The sequence below is a fragment of the Podarcis erhardii genome, assembly GCF_964252035.2.
Source record: "Podarcis erhardii genome assembly, chromosome: 3".
Taxonomy (NCBI): domain Eukaryota; kingdom Metazoa; phylum Chordata; class Lepidosauria; order Squamata; family Lacertidae; genus Podarcis; species Podarcis erhardii.
In genome coordinates, this window is record NC_138507.1 from 9,599,492 (window position 1) to 9,620,746 (window position 21,255).

Here is a 21,255-nt window from a genome sequence, read left to right on the forward strand (position 1 = left end):
TTAAAGCCGGTATCTCCAGGTGACGCTGTGGTCTACACCACTGAGCCTCTTGGGCTTGCCGATCAGAAGGTGGGCGGGTCGAATCCCCACATAGGGGTGAGCTCCCATTGCTTGGTCCCAGCTCCTGCCAACCTAGCAGTTCAAAAGCACACCAGCACAAGTAGATAAATAGGTACCGCTGTGGCGGGAAGGTAAACAGTGTTTCCATGCACTCTGGTTTCCATCATGGTGTCCCGTTGCGCTCAAAGCGGTATACTCATGCTGGCCATATGATCTGGAAAGCTGCCTGTGGACAAACACCGGCTTCCTCAGCCTGCAAGCGAGATGAGCGCCACAACCCCATAATCGTCTTTGACCGGACTTAACCGTCCAGGGGTCCTTTACCTTTTACCTATATCTCCATTACGAATTGTATGCCGCTATTTGCTTGCACTCTGTTTCTAGAGTATACTACTACTACTACTAATAATAATAATAAATTTTATTTATACCCTGTCCTCCCCAGCCAAGACCGGGCTCAGGGCAGCTAACAACCAATAATAAAAATAAGTTCATTAAAATACAACTTTAAAAACTAGATTAAAATACAACATTAAAACATTAAGATGCAGCCTCTTCACAGGAGGAGAAAGGAATAAAGAAAGAGGGGGAGGGAATCAAATTGATTCCAAGCCAAAGGCCAGGTGGAACAACTCTGTCTTACAGGCCCTGCAGAAAGAAATCAGATCCTGTAGGGCCCTGGTCTCATGAGACAGAGCATTCCACCAGGCCAGAGCCAGTGTTGAGAATGCCCTGGCTCTGGTTGAGGCTAATCTAACTTCCTTAGGGCCCAGGACCTCTAGGGTGTTGCTATTTATGGACCTTGAGGCTCTCCATGGGGCATACCGGGAGAGGCGGTCCTGTAGGTACGAGGGTCCTATGCCATACTAGGGGTATGAACGGAATTAGAAGCACCAGCATGCCCAAACAACAAAATCCAGGGAGCACCCAGCGATGTACACAAACAATAAAGGGAGAAGTGTATCTCAGAGATGCTGGAGAGGATACATGTTTATTCTTATATTAACCCAGCTTGAAAGGATGAGTGTTTCATTATTAAATAGCAGAGCTGATAGTTTTGAGCAGGAGTGCGCAGAAAGAAAGATGCTCCTTCAAGAGCAGAAGATGAAGGCTAGATCCTTCCTTCCTTTGTGTTTCCTCCACAGAGGTCCAAGCTCCCTGGGAGAACAAAGCACCCACCTCCTTTTGGCAAGAGGCAGAGAGCCTGCTGCCAACAGCCTGAAGAGAGGTGACGAGCTATTTATCTTTCTTTCATCCTGTGACAGGTTGAAGACGGATGGCAGTCCTCCACTCCTTACCCATCATCATGTTTACTTAGGAGAAAGTCAGGCAGCCTGGCTGTCTTCCCAATGAATGGATCAATTGCCTGGGGCAAAAAGGGCGACTATGTCACAGGGGTGGCCAAATCTTTCATTTTTTCTGTTCCTCTTTTTTTCCTTCCAGTCTGCAGCTCAGTTCTCCACATTTCCACATCAGTTTGCAAATTTCATTTTTTTGTTTTTGTTTTTAAAGTCCTCGCGAATATTTGTCTGCATTTTCGTTTTTCTCCAAATATGCAGTTTTTCATGCAATCGTGCCTAACATGCATATTTCCATAAGCAATGCTCACAAATATAATGTGCTTTTGTATGTTATTTTCACTAACAGATGCACTTATATGCACACCTCACTCAAGCTGGAGAACTGCATTGCAAATTCCAGAAAAAGTGCAAATTTCTATTGTCTTCCGGTTCACATGCTGTTTGGGGAAAGTGTGAATCAGATAGATTATTTCTTTATTACATTTGTTAGTCACCATTTACACATACAGGTGAAACTTGGAAAATTAGGATATCATGGAAAAGTTCATTTATTTCAGTAATTCAACTTAAAAGGTGAAACTAAAATATGAGATATCTTGCTTTGCATGTCATGAGTCCATGTCAAGCCTTTATTTGTTATAATTGTGGTGATCATGGCGTACAGCTGAGGAAAACCCCAAATTAACAATCTCAGAAAATTAGAATATTAAATGAAATCAGCAAAACAAGGACTGCAAATAGAGCAATATTGGACCTCTGAGAGGTAGAAGCATGCATATGTACTCAAGACTTGGCTTAGGCCCCTTTTGCATCAATTACTGCCTCAATGTGGTGTGGCGTGGATGCTGTCAGTTTGTAGCACTGCTGAGGTGTTATGGAATACCAGGAAGCTTCAATAGTAGCCTTCAGCTCTTCTGCATTGCTCGGTCTCATGTCTCTCATCTTTCTCTTGGCAATGCCCCATAGATTCCCTATGGGGTTCAGGTCAGGCGAGTTTGCTGGCCAATCAAGCACAATAATCCCATGGGCATTGAACCAGGTTTTGGTACTTTTGGCAGTGTGGGCAGGTGCCAAAGTCCTGCTGGAAAATGAAGTCAGCATCCCCATAAAACTCGTCTATGGAAGGAAGCATGAAATGCTCCAAAATCTCCTGGTAGATGGCTGCATTGACCTTGCACTTAATGAAGCACAGTGGACCAACACTGATGACATTTGGGGTTTTCATCAGCTGTACGCCATGATCATATCTCACTTTGCATGTCATGAGTCTATCTCATATATCAGTTTCACCTTTTAAGTTGAATTACTGAAATAAATGAACTTTTCCACGGTATTCTAATTTTTCCGAGTTTCACCTGTATGCACACACACAAGCATCAAAGCAAAGTAGCAAAAGACCATATAACAAGTAAAACCAGTTGTCAGAGCCGCCCCTTGGTCCCAGCTCACAGAGGACCAACGCCCGGCTGTGGTTATGTACAAAAGTCTTTATTGAAGTTCAGTTTCCATTTCAAAGCCGCAGCGCGTAGCTCTACGTCTTAAACCCTAGACCGGCGAAGCTCCGTCTGAGTCTCCTCCCCTTCCGCACCAGTTTAAGACTCCAGCCTTGCTCCACCTCTTCCTTAGCTCCTTCCTCCTCTGGGCCCTCCTGCCCGCTGGGGTTTCACCTTTTCTGGACTCTTCTGACGCTGACCCCCCTGATTCTTGCCCCTCCTTCCGGCGGGCTTTAGGACCTGGTTCCCTATCCGGGCTACCTGCTGTGCCGCTCGCCTGTACATTTGAACTTGGCGCGCGCGCCCAGCCGGCAACCTTCCTCTTGACCGTTCCCTCGCTCTCCGACGGAGGCGTGGTCAATCCTGACTCATCTTCTCTCACTGGTGGTGAATACGCTGGCCCCAATACCTGGGACTCCCCCCCCCCCACCGCTCTGGTGGGGAAGCTGGTCCTGATTTCCAACTGCTGCTCTGGGAGTCCCCGCTGGCCCCTTGCTTCTGGGGTTTCCCCCTTGGGGCCCCCCTTGCCCTGGCCACCGGCGCCCCCTTCTGTGAATCTTCCGATTCGCTGGAGAGGCTCATGGAAGCTCTCGGGCTACTGTCATCTTCTCCTACACTGCCCTCGGATTGCTCCCCCTCACTCTCCATCTCCTCCCCTCCCTGCGCTCCCGCTGCGTCCCTGACACCAGTTAAAACGGAAAACAATGTACAATACAAATACCTAAAATTGTCATTCAATTTGCCTTCAATGCAATCTGGGTGTGGCATGTGCTGATGGCTGTAAGATGTATGCACACAGCAAATGGAAATTATCTGGGCCAGTCCATTAAACACTGCTGCCTTTTCTTGCCACAGTGACACACTGTTTGGTGGTTAAAAATGAAAGCCAAGATTTCTGCTTGGCGAAACCATGTGGCAGACTGTACCATTTTGGACCATAGGGGCATGGGTGGTGGTGGTGGTGAGATCATAACTCAGCACAATTGCTCCCCCAGGTAAAATAATGTCACATACAGATCAGAAGTAGGTGTAACCTAGGCTACTCCCTGGTTGCTAACTGTCTATGTTCAAGAGCAGGGGCTGGATGTGGCCCAATTGCCTTCTCAATCCGGCCTGTGGATGGTCCGGGAATCAGTGTGTTTTTACGTGGGTAGAATGTGTGCTTTTATTTAAAATGCATCTCTGGGTTATTTGAGGGGCATTGGAATTCGTTCTCCCCCCCCCATGCAGTCCGGCCCACCACATGGTCTGAGAGACGGTGGACCAGCCCATGGCTGAAAAAGGTTGCTGACCCCTGTTCAAGAGCATCTCTAAATGCAATGCACAATCCTTATTCTATCACCTGTTCTTTCCTGACCATACTTCATAGTACAGTTACGGCCAGCCCACCCATAAGGCAAGGTGAGGGGTCCACCTCAGATGGCAGGATCCACAGGAAAAGCAGATCCAGTCTCCATGGAATGCATCACCCCTTATACCTGATGTAGCTCTTCACTCACTCCTTCTTCCCTGGGGGGATGCCATTTTGTGGGTTGCCTCAGGTACCAAAATGTCTTGGACCAGCCCTGAGTAGAGTCCTCCTTGGACCGTAGCATGAGATTCTGCTCACAATGCAGATCTGCCCTTAGAGATGCTTGGATGCTGTGTTATTAGCCAAATGCTCTGAACCTAAGCATTATTGTTCTGGAATGGGGGGGGGTGTGTGATTATTATATTCTAATCAGCTAATGGGTTACAGAGAGAGAGAGAGGCTTGATTTCTCTGAATGGCCAAGACTTTGTCCAGATCGGAGCAGACTTTAGACCATGGGTAGGCAAACTAAGGCCCGGGGGCTGGATCCAGCCCAATCGCATTCTGAATCCGGCCCACGGATGGTCCAGGAATCAGCGTGTTTTTACATGAGTAGAATGTGTCCTTTTATTTAAAATGCATCTCTGGGTTATTTGTGGGGCATAGGAATTCGTTCATTTCCCCCTCCATATAGTCCAGCCCCCCAACAAGGTCTGGGGGACAGTGGACCGCCCCCCTGCTGAAAAATGTTTGCTGACCCCTGCTGTAGACCCTTACCATAACACAGACTTACTGAGATTTCTTCCACTGATGTTCAAAATGAATGCACACAGAGGCCTTTCAGCAGGGAGTTTTTCTACCAGCTACACCCTGGAATTAATTTAAGGGGGGGGGGCATCCCGTTTCTATTCAACCTCATTTTCAAAAGCATTCCAAGATTGTAAATAGTCACAATCATATTATCAGACATGAACTACTCTCCCATTTAAAATATTGATAGATCTTGCAGACCGTGAGGGAATCGGTTTGAGAATAGCAAAAGCAATATCCTGTTAGACAGGCAAAATGAGAAACTGACTTATCAGACCAGCAAGTCATCTGCTAAAGATTGAGGGACAGGTGAGCCTAGTATTTTGCTCCTACGACGAGAAATTTGAAATATGTTGTTGCTCTAGTCTAGTTTGATGGGTGGGGTTCAGCATGCAACTCTCCCAGCAGCAAATCTAACTCACTTTTTTCTGGAGGGAAAGTAGTATATAGGTCTAGTAAATCAATAAAAGGGATGCGGGTGGCACTGTGGTCTAAACCACATAGCCTAGGGCTTGCCGATCAGAAGGTCGGTGGTTCGAATCCCTGCGAAGGGGTGAGCTCCCGTTTTCGGTCCCTGCTCCTGCCCACCTAGCAATTCGAAAGCACATCAAAGTGCAAGTAGATAAATAGGTACCACTCCGGCGGGAAGGTAAACAGCGTTTCTGTGTGCTGCTCTGGTTTACCAGAAGCGACTTAGACATGCAGGCCACATGTCTATGGACAAACGCCCGCTCCCTTGGCCTATAGAGCGAGATGAGCATGCAACCCCAGAGTTGTCCATGACTGGACCTAACAGCCAGGGGTACCTTTACCTTTATGTCAATAAATAAAATTGTTAGTTGCGATGTTCTGGAACACCAAACCCGCATGATCCAAATGTAGGATGAGCCAGTGGCAACATGTTGCCCTATTATATTTGTGTTTCTGTGTACATCTGGGGTTGCTAATGTTTTTGGACTAGCAGGCAAATTTGGAGCAGCCCAAGATATTTTGAGGATGGGACGCAGGTGGCGCTGTGGGTTAAACCACAGAGCCTAGGACTTGACAATCAGAAGGTCAGTGGTTCGAATCCTCGCAATGGGGTGAGCTCCCGTTGCTCGGTCCCTGCTCCTGCCATCCTAGCAGTTCGAAAGCACATCAAAGTGCAAGTAGATAAATAGGTACCACTCCGGCGGGAAGGTAAACGGTGTTTCCGTGCTCTGCTCTGGTTCACCAGAAGCGGCTTAGTCATGCTGGCCACATGACCCGGAAGCTGTACACCGGTAAAGCGAGGTGAGTGCCGCAACCCCAGAGTCGGCCACGACTGGACCTAATGGCCAGGGGTCCCTTTACATTTACCTTTAAGACATTTTGACACCTGAGGTGAACTCCAAAATGGTTTCCCCTTCCCTGTCAGGGAAGAAGGGATAAGTGAAGATCTACATCAGGGACAAGGGGCAGGGAGAAGGAAGAGAAAGGTTGACATCTGGATATGCTGACCCTGGGGATTCTGCCACCTGAGGCAGTCACCTCACTTGGCCTCAGTGGGGGGCCGGCCCTATCTACACCCCTTCTGCACATTTCTACATATTTCTGCAAGGAAAGATTGTCAGGATTTGGAATCCCACTTTTTAACAGTTGTAGAGATTTTCCCTTCCCTTTCATCTGCTGTGCAGAGCATAAAAACCAGAGCACATCTCTTTCCAACCTCCCTTAAGGCCACTAATTAGCTGTGGAAACCAAAGGCTGTTTTGTATCTCTTGCACAGGCATTCATGCAGCAATCGGGCTCACAGAAGAGGCTCTTTAGCAAGGTCCCTGCATCCATCTGCCGCTGCTCTGTGCTCTCTCATCTGTTTTTCCTGCCTGAAAGGCTCGTGAGTGCTGTGTCCAATTTTTATGAGCTTTGATTTTTTTAAACATTTTTTTTTGCAAGAGGTGGGGGTTGGGAAACCTTGCACTGGATGCCAAAAAGCCCCTTGAAACCTTACTCACCTTTCCTCTTTGGGGGTGTGTGCCTTTTCTAATGTTGCAGCATCCAGGGCCAGAGTTAAGATTGTCTGCTTTGCTGAATTATCCTATTAGGTAAAGGGACTCCTGACCATTAGGTCCAGTCGTGGCCGACTCTGGGTTTGCGGCGCTCATCTCGCTTTATTGGCTGAGGGAGCTGGCGTACAGCTTCCAGGTCATGTTGCCAGCATGACTAAGCCCCTTCTGGCAAACCAGAGCAGCGCATGGAAATGCTGTTTACCTTCCCACCTATTTATCTACTTGCGCTGGTGTGCTTTCAAACTGCTAGGTTGGCAGGAGCAGGGTCCGAGCAACAGGAGCTCACCGCGTTGCGGGGATTCGAACCACCAACCTTCTGATTGGCAAGTCCTAGGCTCTGTGGTTTAGCCCACAGCGCCACCCTTTATCTTAGCCTATTAGGGACCATGTAATAAGCACAATGACGTCACAGCGCCACAGTGCCGTCTAGCCAATGAGATCTGAAGCATCAGATCAACTCTGCAGGGTCAGGCCAGTGGCCCATTGAGTCCAGCCAATCTGATATCCATCGGAAGCCCTTGAGCAGGACTGAAGCACTCTCCCCTCCAGCAGTTTCAAGCAACATCTGGAACATTATTTGGGTATGGGATGACCTCAGAGAAAGCAAATGCAATCTCCTGGTGCGCTCACTCTTAGTGGAGACAGGAGGGCACATATCCCCATTGCCAAAACCATTTGGCTAATGTTTCATAGCCAGATGCTCTACCCATTTCAGCTGTCACAGTTACGTGCGACCAGTTGGATGATGATGTGCATAGCTGAGCACATTCAGAGATGTGTCAAGATGGGCATACCATTGGGAACAATACAGGGTGAACGAAGAACTGTCATGAAATCCTACTCAATATTGATCCAGAGCAGATTCCAACGTAGTTAGCAGGGTAAACACGTTGCAGGATTACCAAACAATAGACCAGCAGCAATTGTATTTCATCTAGCAGAGCTTTACTGCTACTGAAGGCAAATGAGCATAATGGTCACAAATCCAATACATTCAAGATTGGCATCGTCCATAAGAAATCCAGATGCAGCAGACTTAACTTAAACTTACAATAACTTATAATAAGTCTAAATCTTAACAGTAAGCATACTATGTACAGAACACCACGCCAGAAGGAAAAGAGATAGAAAGAGAAAGTGAAACCCAGGCTCCTTCTGGCCCTACTTTTATAGTCAGCATGACCTTGACAGAAGAGATAACAGAACCAGTTTAAGCCAGCTGTACTCAGCTTCTCGGAAGGAATAACCCAAATATCACGAACCTCCTGCTTGTTTCTTTCACACAGAGAAACGTCCAGAACCCTCTTGAATTAAGTAGAATGGGAAAGATCTCTTCAGATCAGATCAATACTTTCTGCACTAAGAAATGCAAACTGACAGGTGGGAACCCAGAAATGGAGGCCTTGCACTAACTGAGATGTGCATTTGAATGCCCATCCCTATCCCCATTCCTGCCCCCCCCCATATTAACAACACAGGATTGGATTGGAGCATAAAGGAATGTTGACTCAATTGCACTATGACCTGGGAACATAGCTCATCATCTCCCCAGCACCTCTTCCAAGGCAGCAATGTGTCCTTTCAAAAAGGTCTGCAATAAATAAATAAATGGATGGCATAAAGGAGACAAACATGTTTTGTGAAATGCAGCCCTCTCCCTTCAGTTCCGCACTTAAAATTGCCAACCTGCAATTCTTTGTATAATCTGTACCTGGCATCCTCTAATACAAATCTGTTCCCTTATTAGAGATCTAGTTATATTATCAACGCCCACATCAACACGCACAGCTAATTGCATGCTAGCTGTAAATCAAGAAACTTTCAAAAACATTTCAAACTGGATTCAGAAAGGCAACACAGGTAGAGATGGCAACACACTAGACCTCATTCAGTCTGTCTTCTACTGGACCAAAGCTGGGGATATGAGTGCCATATTGTCTCTTGGCCTAGTGGTGGGCGTGGCCAGTGGTGGGCATGGCCAAGACAAAAGTGGGCGTGCCTCCCTGACAAACCACACCCTCATGCACACCTCTGTACAGCTAGGGCCCAATGACTCCTAACCTATCCGTTTGATCTCAACCATCACTGTCAGTGATTGACAGAAAAAAGTGTAATGAACAATTAGTATAGCAAGCTGCTCTGTCTGCCAAGACAGTTAGTTCTCATTCCCCATCTGCCCTGCTTCTTTACCCAGCTCACCAAATCACTGATGGCCATTGCATTATATTTTGAAAGCTGCTGCCATCTATGTGGTCTCGGGCAGCATACCTACTTAGGGGACTCTTGCGACATATTAAGAAGTTCTCTTCTCTGAGCTTCCCTGGAGATGCTTCTTCTTACAGACAAGGGCTTCATTCCCCATACTGATGGCGTCTCTTCTGCTCACTCTTGCAAGCTGACTCCCGTCAAGTCCCTCACTGCAGATTGTGCCAGCAGCAAACCTCAAGCTTTCCTCCCATTAACATTAAGAGGATGGCACCCTTAGGCTTGTGGGCTGTGCTTTTCCTGCTGCCCTTGCCTACAAAATGCAGGTCCTCACACAAAGATGCTTCACCAGCCAAAACAGATGAGAAATGGTTGCTTGGTGTTGCTGCTGTTTTGCAGCCTCCTGAAATAAAGGTAGATACCCTATACCAACAAAGGTCCGTATAGTTAAAGCTATGGTTTTCCCAGTAGTGATGTATGGAAGTGAGAGCTGGACCATAAGAAGGCTGATCGCCGAAGAATTGGTGCTTTTGAATTATGGTGCTGGAGGAGACTCTTGAGAGTCCCATGGACTGCAAGAAGATCAAACCTCTCCATTCTGAAGGAAATCAGCCCTGAGTGTTCACTGGAAGGACAGATCCTGAAGCTGAGGCTCCAATACTTTGGCCACCTCATGAAAAGAGAAGACTCCCTGGAAAAGACCCTGATGTTGGGAAAGATGGAGGGCACAAGGACAGAGGACGAGATGGTTGAACAGTGTTCTCGAAGCTACCAGCATGAGTTTGACCCAACTGTGGGAGACAGTGGAAGACAGGAGTGCCTGGCGTGCTCTGGTCCATGGGGTCACGAAGAGTCAGACACGACTAAATGACTAAACAACAACACCCTGTACCAGTGATGGTGAACCTTTTTGAGTCTGAGGGCCCAAACTGCAACCCAAAACCCACTTATTTATCGCAAAGTGCCAACACGGCAATTTAACCAGTATATCTCATTTTTCCTGTATTTTTCAGGTTTCTTCTTTATAACTGCTATTGCAATAAATAATCCTTCATAAAAGTTAATGCATTACGTTCTTCATTAAATTATCTTTCCATTGATATATAATTTTATGATGTAACACAGTGCTTTTTTCTTCAAAAATGTTTAGGGGTACTCACATTTTGACTCAAGAAAATCACCACGGGGCGGGGTGGGGGGCAGGATAAATACATCCATTGCCTGGCTCACTTCCCACCCCGGCCCAGCCTTCCCTCACTTAGCACCAGGGCCGCAGGGCTGCATGCAAAATAAAAACTGAAACTTTCCAGAAAACCACAAAGCCAACAAACTTGCAACTCGTGAAAAAGCAGCAACACAACAAAGTGAAAAAAGCAAACCAACAGCGAATGAGTCTAAATCAGAATAAAACATAAAACAACACTGACCCTGACCCTGACCCTGACCCTGACCCTGACCCTGACCCTGACCCTAATTCTAATTCTAATTCTAATTCTAATTCTAATTCTAATTCTAATTCTAATTCTAATTCTAATTCTAATCCTTACCCTAACCCTAACCCAGCCCTCCTCTCCTCTCCCCCTCACTCCTCCCCTACCCCCAGCATGGAAGCTACGGCCCTGCTGGGGAGATAGCGCTCATACCCACAGAGAGGGCTCTGAGTGCCATCTCTGGCACGCATGCCATAGGTTCGCTGCCACTGCCCTGTACAGTCATGGTTAGGAATGGCTGGATCTGGTTGATTTCAGTTTCTCATCTTTCCACTCTTCACTTCAGGTCTCCATATCTCTGCATCAGTTTGCTGCTTTTTAAAAAAGTCCACATGAAAATCTCTCAGCGTTTTGGTGCACATTTCTTCCAATACACACATTTTTACCTGATGTACGTGGGTGGCGCTGTGGTCTAAACCACTAAGCCTCTTGGGCTTGCCGATCAGAAGGTTGGTGGTTCGAATCCCCACGATGGGGTGAGCTCCTGTTGCTCTGTCCCAGCTCCTGCCAACCTAGCAGTTTGAAAGCACACCAGTGCAAGTAGAAGGCAAACAGCATTTCTGTGTGCTCTGGCTTCCGTCACTGTGTTCCGTTGTGCCAGAAGTGGTTTAGTCCTGCTGGCCACATCACCCGGAAAGCTGTCTGTGGACAAATGCTGGCTCCCTCAGCCTGAAAGTGAGATGAGCACCACAAACCCCATAGCCGCCTTGGACTGGACTTAACCGTCCAGGGGTCTTTTACCTTTACCTTTTTACATATTTTTGCAATCACATTTCCCCAACACAATCCATGTTATATGTTATTTCACTAATATGTGCATTTTAATGCATACTTTACCCCAACACACACATTTTATAACCTTTAAAAAAAAGAAAAAAGAACTGCAACACAAAATTCAGAGGAAGCGTGTGCCTTGATGGCTGTGTTTCAGTTTGCATATTGTTTCGGAAAGCATTAATTGGGTAGGTTCATTTTAGAATTCAAACCAAACTGTGATGGCCTGGGAATCCGATTCAGAGGCTGAACCGGAGGAATCCCAGCCTGCACAGGAGTCCCCGCCTCCAGGGCCGGCTGAACTAGGGCAGGGCCTTGATTCTGAAGCGCCTGCACCTGTGCCGGATCCTCAGGAGAAGGAACCAGGTGAATCCACTCTGGTTCCAGAGGTGGTTGAGGACTCAGTGCCTACAGGTGAGTCTCCCCCTGGGCCCAGTAACCCTTCAGCCTCTCCTGAACTGCAGAGGCTCAGGGCAGAGAGGCGAAGGGAACTGGTTTCTTCCAGGAGGAGTGCTCACCTTAAGGCCAGGAGAGGCGGGTCTCCTGGGGGCCGGGGCCACCCCTGGCCTCAGAGAAGATAAAGGCCAGTCAGCCCGGTCCCAGGTTGCGGGAGCAACGTCGTTGATGAGCTGTTTCGGCCAGCATCCAGTCCTGTTTCCCCCAGAGTTCCTGTCCTTGCCCGGCTTCCCGCTGTGGACCCCGCTTCGCCCGAGGAGGACTGTCTGCCGACCCTCAACTCAGGTCCTGGACCTCGCCCCACAGTAACCTCCCCCCCTGGACCAGCACACAAACTGAATTTCTGCCCCTTCCTTAATCATGGTGGTATCTGAAGCATCACAAACCCAGGAGAGCAACTATCAAGCTTTGCTTCATCTGACTTAGCCCTAGGGTGACTAGAGCAATAAAGGAACCAAGTATTAAGTTGCCCTTCAGCCAAAGTCCTCTTTGCCACTGTGACTCTGTCGCATCCAGAATTCAGTCCAGGAATGCAGGGAGAATTGCCCATAGAACAGAACCCTCCGCAAGGGTGAGTTCCAGGCCCATTCCAGAAATTCATCAGAGATGGATGCACTGCAACTTGGGATGACAATATACCTTGCCCTACCCACTACACACTGTGTCTTGAAGCCTAATATCAAACAGGCAGCTTTTCAGTTACCATTCCAGATACCATGGGACCTTTTCCGAGAGGAAACTGGTGCTTCCACTTACCTTCAATTAACACATGTTGAACCTCCAGGTAGGGAATGCCTGGAAAGAACCAGCGTAATCTGCGATAGTTGTGAAATCAAAGTATCCTTTTAAGGGTTAACATTGGGTCATTCCTAACTCTTAACTTGTGAGGCACAAATACAAGATGGGTGACACCTGGTTTGAGAGCAGTACATGTGAAAAGGATCTAGGAGTCTTGGTTGACCACAAACTTGACATGAGCCAACAGTGTGACGCAGCAGCTAAAAAAGCCAATGCAATTCTGGGCTGCATCAATAGGAGTATAGCATCTAGATCAAGGGAAGTAATAGTGCCACTGTATTCTGCTCTGGTCAGACCTCACCTGGAGTACTGTGTCCAGTTCTGGGCACCACAGTTCAAGAAGGACACTGACAAACTGGAACGTGTCCAGAGGAGGGCAACCAAAATGGTCAAAGGCCTGGAAACGATGCCTTATGAGGAACGGCTAAGGGAGCTGGGCATGTTTAGCCTGGAGAAGAGGAGGTTAAGGGGTGATATGATAGCCATGTTCAAATATATACACTGTAAAAGGATGTCACATAGAGGAGGGAGAAAGGTTGTTTTCTGCTGCTCCAGAGAAGCGGACACGGAGCAATGGCTCCAAACTACAAGAAAGAAGATTCCACCTAAACATTAGGAAGAACTTCCTGACAGTAAGAGCTGTTTGACAGTGGAATTTGCTGCCAAGGAGTGTGGTGGAGTCTCCTTCTTTGGAGGTCTTTAAGCAGAGGCTTGACAGCCATGTGTCAGGAGTGCTCTGATGGTGTTTCCTGCTTGGCAGGGGGTTGGACTCGATGGCCCTTGTGGTCTCTTCCAACTCTATGATTCTATGATTCTATTCTATGATTTTGCTGATTGCTGGGGACCATAGTTGTGATGCAGGGCAAATCCTAGACCCTTCTTTGCATATGGGATAGCCTGGCCTCCTTCAACAGGGAGGCCATGAAGTGGTTTTTGTGTGTCTGACTGCATTTCCCACTCAGACTTCATGTCCGTATTCAGCTTCTATTTCCCCTTCCACCTCACCTCACACAACGACAGTCAATTAAAATAAAACAAATGCAATTAACCTGATCAGCAGTGCACGTTTTGGCCCAGGATCACACCAAACTTGCAGCTTGTATATGTGCATATCCAATTTTGCGATGTTTGCTGGGGAAACAGTTAACAGTTCCCAACTTTATTTTTTCTGCGCATTTCATATTTTTAGCTTGGTAATTGTGACTTTTGCATTTTTAATGCTGTGCACTTCGTACACATGAAGATGGAATATCTTAATTTGGGGTTTTGCCGAAGATGATTTGCATGTTTGGATCTGGGGCGATGTACAGTCTGTTGTATCTGCCCACCCACCCACTGTTTTTCTTTGGGATGTGCACTTTAAAATATGGAATTTAAAATAGCTGAAGTGAATTATTTTTTTTTACATATAACTCACCCAAGAGACAGTCCTTGCCTCAACCTGTTTGTGAGTGCCCAAATGCATCGCTCTCCTCTTTGTCATCCCCTCCTTTCTACAAAGCTAGACAAGGTACGGGTTATTATGGATCTTATTGGCAATCTGCATTTTCTTTGAAAATTTCCTTTACCTTCTCTCAGATGCAGCAGAGGGTTTGATCCTGCCTCCTTCCCCATCCACTAGGCATGCTTGCTCTGTCTCCAACAACACCATCACCCTTTCAACTATGCAGTTGTTTTCGGGATTTGGGGTGGTGGTATAGATATATACAGGGACGCAGGTGGCGCTGTGGGTTAAACCACAGAGCCTAGGACTTGCCGATCAGAAGGTCGGCGGTTCGAATCCCCGTGACGGGGTGAGCTCCCGTTGCAAGGTCCCTGCTCCTGCCAACCTAGCAGTTCGAAAGCACACCAGCGCAAGTAGATAAATAGGTACCGCTCTGGTGGGAAGGTAAACAGCGTTTCCGTGCGCTGCTCTGGTTTGCCAGAAGTGGCTTAGTCATGCTGGCCACATGACCCAGAAGCTGTATGCTGGCTTCCTCAGCCAATAAAGCGAGATGAGCGCTGCAGCCCCAGAGTCAGTCACGACTGGACCTAATGGTCAGGGGTCCCTTTACCTTTATAGCTATATACCATGCAAGATTTGCATTTTTAAGTGCGTACGCCCAATTCAAAGACAGCACCCACATATAGATGTCCCATGAGTAGGTGTCAGAGATGGAGCAAGCACATCTGGTAGAAAAGGCATAAAAACATGTGCTTGTAGGGAGATCATCATCCAAACTGGGTTCCTATATTCTTTTGTAGTATACTCAACACAGCAACCAGGCAGCTTTTTTCATATAGTTAAAACCAAAACTCGGGCATCAATTTTAATCAGTTTTCTAACTGATTTTTTATCATCTTCTTTCCCCTCTCCACTGCATTGCATGTTAAAATTCAGAGCAATAAACTTCAGTTCTTTTGTCATGGTGGAAAATCTATAGGTTTCTGAAGGCATAAACATGAAGGACGTTTATGCAACATATCTGAAGAGCCACCTCCATAATCCAGCAAGAAATTCATATATGCATTTGAAGAGGGTGTTTGATTTGTTTTTGCCTTTGGAAAAGGAAAACCCATTGAGTAATGTTCTGCCTCTCACCTAAGGAACAGCCCGCACACTTGACGTTCGGAGCACAATGCTCTTTCGCCTTATTGGCTATGTATTGCTATAAAATGTGCTCTTGGAAAAGACTCAGATGGGCTCCACAGTAATAAAGGGGAGGGTGGGGAATGATGCTAATGTCAAACATTTCAGTTCCCAGTGGAGACAACATAGCTCAAAGCAAGATGACTTGCAAATGTCTAAGAGAAATCTCTGGAAAGGTCAGGCACAACACCAAGGGGGGGAAAGAGAGGCTTGAAGCATGAGTTTCGATAATGGCTTTTGAGTAAAATATACAGGGTGGAATTGCATGTTACAAGGAAAAGACAGAGGTCCTATCCCTGGGTTTTCATTGCCCCAGTAATGAGGAGGCTGATAGATGGATAGATAGATGATAGACAGATAGATAAATAGAGAAAGAGATTTAGATAATTTTAATTAATTTTTTCTGTTTTACAATTTAAAATACTCATTTCACACCCTTACGATATCAATGATATCTTTCAATGGTTCATTTTACATATCGTAAAGGTAAGGGACCCCTGACAGTTAAGTCCAGTTGTGAACGGCTCTGGGGTTGCGGCACTCATCTCGATTTACTGGCTGAGGGAGCCGGTGTTTGTCCGCAGACAGTTTTTCCTGGTCATGTGTCCAGCATGACTAAGCCGCTTCTGGCGAAACCAGAGCCGCGCACGGAAACGCCATTTACCTTCCCGCTGGAGCAGTACCTATTTATCTACTTGCACTTTTGATGTGCTTTCAAACTGCTAGGTTGGCAGGAGCTGAGACTGAACCACGGAAGCTCACTCCGTGCCGGGATTCGAACCACTGACCTTCTGATCGGCAAGCCCAAGTCTCAGTGGTTTACACCACAGCGCCACCCATGTCCCATGCAAACCTTACTATAAATAAATACATGTTTAAAACGATGACACAACTATCTTAAATTATAAAATCCTTATCTTTCAGCGGGATATTATCCACGTTACCCTGCTGGAATGATGTAAAGCATCAATTGCTTCTATTTTTATTTCAAGGGACCTTTTCTAATCCTTTTATGACATATACATAGTTATATATGCATGTGGTGTACTCACTAGGTCTAGAGTGCAAAATACTGGAGCTTATCTTGATGAGAGGTTAGGCTTTTAGACTGATGAGAAGTCAAGATTCTTATTTACATTGTATTCTTTAAAATGGGAGATAAGCATAGACTCTTCGCATCTTAATCCTCTGTGGCATTATATCTGTGCTTTTAATAAATCAGCTCATTGTTTCTTGTAAATCGCCCCCCTCTCACTTTTCAGGGGGATAATGTATGGCTTTCTTAAAGGGTTTGGCTTCCAAGGCTCCTTTTTATAAAATCATGGCTTCTCATAAGAGTCTGTGGCTCGGCTCTGTATTTTGGAAAGTTCTTTTTCACTTTCTCTTTTTTTAAAAAAATAATATTTATTAAAATTTTAAAGGTTACAGAAAGAAAAAGTAAAAATACCACATTAAACAAAAACAAAACAACACATCACAATATGAAAAAACAGAAAAATAAAATGCATTAAACAGAAACAAAAACGCAAAGAAAAATACAGCAAATCTTCTCATTACTTATCTTTCATTAGCTTATTTCCTTGACCTCCTCACACCTCCCTTTTTTGTATTCTAGATCAATTATCCATTTCAGCAAATCCTTTCCCTCTTTTAAAATTTTAGTCCTGTAAATTATCTTAATATAATGTAACTTTACTTTTCCTCCTTTCACCAATTAACAGTCAGTTATTCCCAAATCCTTTATATCATTCCTGCTAAAATCATATAATATTATTCCAACATCCTTCTAACAGTTATTAATTTTACAATGTTTCTGTAAATAGTCTTTAAATTTCTTCCAATCTTCCTCCACCCACTCTTCTCCCTGGTCTCGGATTCTGCCAGTCATTTCCGCCAGTTCCATGTAGTCCATCACCTTCATCTGCCATTCTTCCCGGGTGGGTAAATCTTGTGTCTTCCAGTACTTTGCAGTAAGTATTTTTGCTGCTGTTGTAGCATACATAAAGAAAGTTCTGTCCTTCTTTGGCACCAGTTGGCCGACCATGCCCAGGAGAAAGGCCTCTGGTTTCTTCAGAAAGGTATATTTAAATACCTTTTTCATTTCATTATAGATCATCTCCCAGAAAGTCTTAATCCTTGGGCACGTCCACCAGAGGTGAAAGAATGTACCTTCGGTCTCTTTACATTTCCAACATTTATTATTGGGCAGATGATAGATTTTTGCAAGCTTGACTGGCGTCATGTACCACCTGTAGATCATTTTCATTATATTCTCTCTTAAGGCATTAAATGCCGTAAACTTCATACCTGTGGTCCATAACTGTTCCCAGTCAGCCATCATAATATTATGTCCAATGTTTTGTGCCCCTTTTTCACTTTCTCTGTTGCCTATGCATTTAGACACCTCAACAAAAGCAAAATCTCCATGACGTTAGCTGAAGGAGAGGGCTTTTGTTGATGTTTGATGCAGCTGGATTGGATGTCATTAAGAATCAAGATGGTGGACTGAACCTCTTAAAACTGTACTGAATTTCACCACCGATTTTGGAACTGAACTTATCTTTTCGGTTTCTTAGAGTTCCTGAGCAACACCAGGCCTTTTCCACTAGTTGTTAATATCAGGGATGGGCAAACTCCCAAGACCTAGCTGGCTTGCATCAAGGCCTCTCCCACAGGGGGATGCAGGAGAATGGAACTGAAACGAAACCTAGTGCTTGTTCACCCGGTCAACCCAGAGTGGGGTGTTCCTCTGTCCAGGGGCGTCTTACCCATAGAGGCTAGTGGCACGGGGCACCAGGGCACCAAGTTCTGGAGGGCGCCAGGGGAGGCTGGACGCAGTGCCTCCCGGCATCAGCCCGCCATCCTCGCCCGCCTCCGCCATGCAATGCTGCGTCTGGAGACTCCATCTGCCATGGCCACTGCGGCACGAAGTGACCATATAATATTTTTTTTTTTTAAAAAAAGAAATTCTCACATCATATCTAATTAGTATATCGTGTTGTTGCTTTTGTTGTTATTTATCACTTACAAAGCTCCAAATCAATTAAAAGTGGAATAAGGCACTGTAGTTGTTGAAGAAGTGTCAGAGTTGATTCCCAGGGTCTCTTTCAACTTCTATGATACTTTTTAGTTGAGATTTCTACCTTGTAAGAGATTGGACTAGAGGACTCTGGGGTCAACTTCCAACTCTGCAATTCTATGATTCTATAAATGTCCCGTCTAGCCAGTCCACCACCACCTTTAATTTAAATGCATGATAGTGTTGCTGAATATTTAGTGCTCCTACCCTTCTCTTTTCCCGCTTCTCATGCAGAATTTTTTACTTCACTCTGGGGGTTTCGTTATTCCATATAAATGCTAATATTATTATTTTGCCACTCTTTTAATCTTTTGTCTGGAATGTGAGGCACGATCCAACACATGGTTACTTGGAAGTAAACCCCGGTGAGGTCCTTGGGGTTATTCCCAGGGACGTGTAGGATCACATCATCCTGCATATGTCTGACTTAAAAGTAAGCCCCGCTGAGTTCAATGGCAATTATTCTCAGGCAAATGTATACAGAATTGGCTTTATAGAAATTTTAGAACTTGCTTATTTTACTGACAGATACGCTTGTGTGTAGAGGTGTATGTATGTGTACACAAATGAGATATATTGTTGACCCTCTAATCAGTGCTTCAGCCACTTGAGATCTGTTATGTGCTGTGACAGGAAAGGGCCTTCTCTGTTGTGGCACCATGGCTGTAAGATGCCCTTCCTTTGAAGATACAGTTGGCACCTTGTCTAGTTAGTTTTTGCTGTCAGCTGAATGCCTATTTCCTGGCCCAAATATTTGCAGAGTGTTAGGGCTCAGACATGGTTATCTGTTGTTTTTGCTGCAGTGGCTGCTGCTGGGTAATTTTTTGCTGTCCTTTTATTGAATAATTTGTGCTAGTTTTGTAATGAACCAATCATTCAGTGTAGCAGCAGTGGGCAAAATTCCCTGCCCATTGACCTTAGGTAAGTGCCCTTGCCGTGCTCCTTAGAGCGCCTGCTAAAAACTGTTTGTTTTTTTGTTTAGCCGAGCCTACCCAGCTATGTAAAGCTGGCATGTATTTTAATATGTAATTTTATTTTCCAATCTATATTTTAAACAGCTGTTTTTATTTTTGTCTTTTAGGTCAGCTTGTCTTTAATTTATAACTTTAATAAATAGTTTTAATATGCATGTTATATTTTCTGTAAACTACTCAGAGGCTTTCACAATTTACAATAAGCAGTACACAGATTCCACACACACACACACACACACACACACACACACACACACACACACAGGTTTATTGTATCCTGACTTCCGATTGCTTGTCCAGGCAAGGCGGGCTAGAAATATTCTGAATGAATAGTGTAAGCTTTCGTGTGTGGCAATTCATGTTTTTGCTAGGACCGTACAGTAATATGAACTTACACTGATGGCTGTCTCTTTGTCATTTTATCCCATTCTTTTGTAGCCCGTTGATTGTATTGTAGATTGTTATAACTATAGTTTGTTCCCCCCGCCCAAAAAAAAATGTCAAGTCAACACACCACAAATGTTTTTTTCTTATTATACTAAATTGTACTTCTCTTTTGCATATATTTATCATCAGTGCTTTTTTTTTCTATGGGGGATGCAGGGGTACGCATACCCCTAAACATTTTGTGAATCTAAGTTTGGCCTCATTGAGGGGCAGTATTTCAATATGAGTAGGAAAATGAGAGCACCCCTAAACATTTTTTAAAGGAAAAAAGCACTGTTTATCATATTTGGAGGGTTGAATTGTATGTGCCCCCAGTTTTGTTCTTATTTGTCCCCCCCCTCCTCCTTTTTTCTGGTAGGGGGGAGGTTCTTATCCTGAATTCGCTGGCCATCAGATTAATTGGAGGAACCCATGTTCTTGTGCCAAGAAAGAGGATAGTCTATTCAAAACACACACCCTGGAAAAAATAATTTGGAGGAATTGAGAGTTATTGCATCCTGGGTTGTTGTTGTTATTATTGGTTTCCCTTTTCTTTTTTGGACATGCATCATGAATGGAGGCACGAGTGGAATTTGCTCACTCAATAGCTCCTAAAAAATCAGCGCCAAGACCCAGCTCTAAAAATAAAATATAGTCTCATCCATCCCTGGGAGCCTCTTTTCAATGGATGCAGGGGGACTGTACAAGCAGGCCGCAATAAAGCGTTCCTTGCTTGAAATTACTTCTCGCTCTGCTCTTGTATGAGCTTTTCACCCAGCTGGCTCTTTGACAAACCTCCTCAGTGCCCAGATGACTCATGCTGATCAACACAAGCCATTCTAGTGCATCGTACCCGTACCTGTGTAATTGCTAGGGGCTGCCGGGAGCCAGCTGGCTTCTGTGATATGATGATGATGGCTCATGCATTTTGGATCCACGGAAGTGTGAGCAGCCTGACTTGTACGGGTCAGACAAAAGCTCTCCCTGTCCCTATTTAACGATAAAATGTACTACAATTTCATTTTTAAAAGTGGAATTGAGAACCAGGTGAAAGGTACCAGGCAGACGTTTGGCTTAAATGTTTAGTATAACTAACTGCAAGTTGCTGTTGGTATCTACCCGTCTCGAGAGACAAGGGAGTGCACATCTGGGGATGAGGTCCAACCGCCGGAGAATCACAGCGTCTGCCTTCAACATTGTTTTACTGCAGACATGTCCAACCGGTCGACAGGTAGATCCCCTGGTGCTCGTGGTCAATCGCAGTTGATCGTGCGATTCTCATCGGTCGCGTGACTTTTAAAAAATAATAATAATAATATAATAATAATTTATTATTTGTACCCCGCCCATCTGGCTGGGTTTCCCCAGCCACTCTGGGCGGCTTCCAACAAAGATGAAAAATACACTAAAATGTCACATATTAAAAACTTCCCTGAACAGGGC

General features: G+C 45.3%; 1 protein-coding gene across 1 annotated transcript in view; it reads right to left on the reverse strand.

The window, feature by feature from the left end:
- Positions 1–593: 593 nt before the first annotated feature.
- Positions 594–21,255, reverse strand: part of LOC309338421 (uncharacterized protein) — a 48,001-nt gene continuing 27,339 nt past the window's right edge. Inside the window, exon 2 of the mRNA XM_081855698.1 lies at positions 594–861. Coding sequence (XP_081711824.1) covers positions 657–861 — 205 coding nt within the window. The 3' untranslated portion in view covers positions 594–656. The remainder of the gene's footprint in view (positions 862–21,255) is intronic.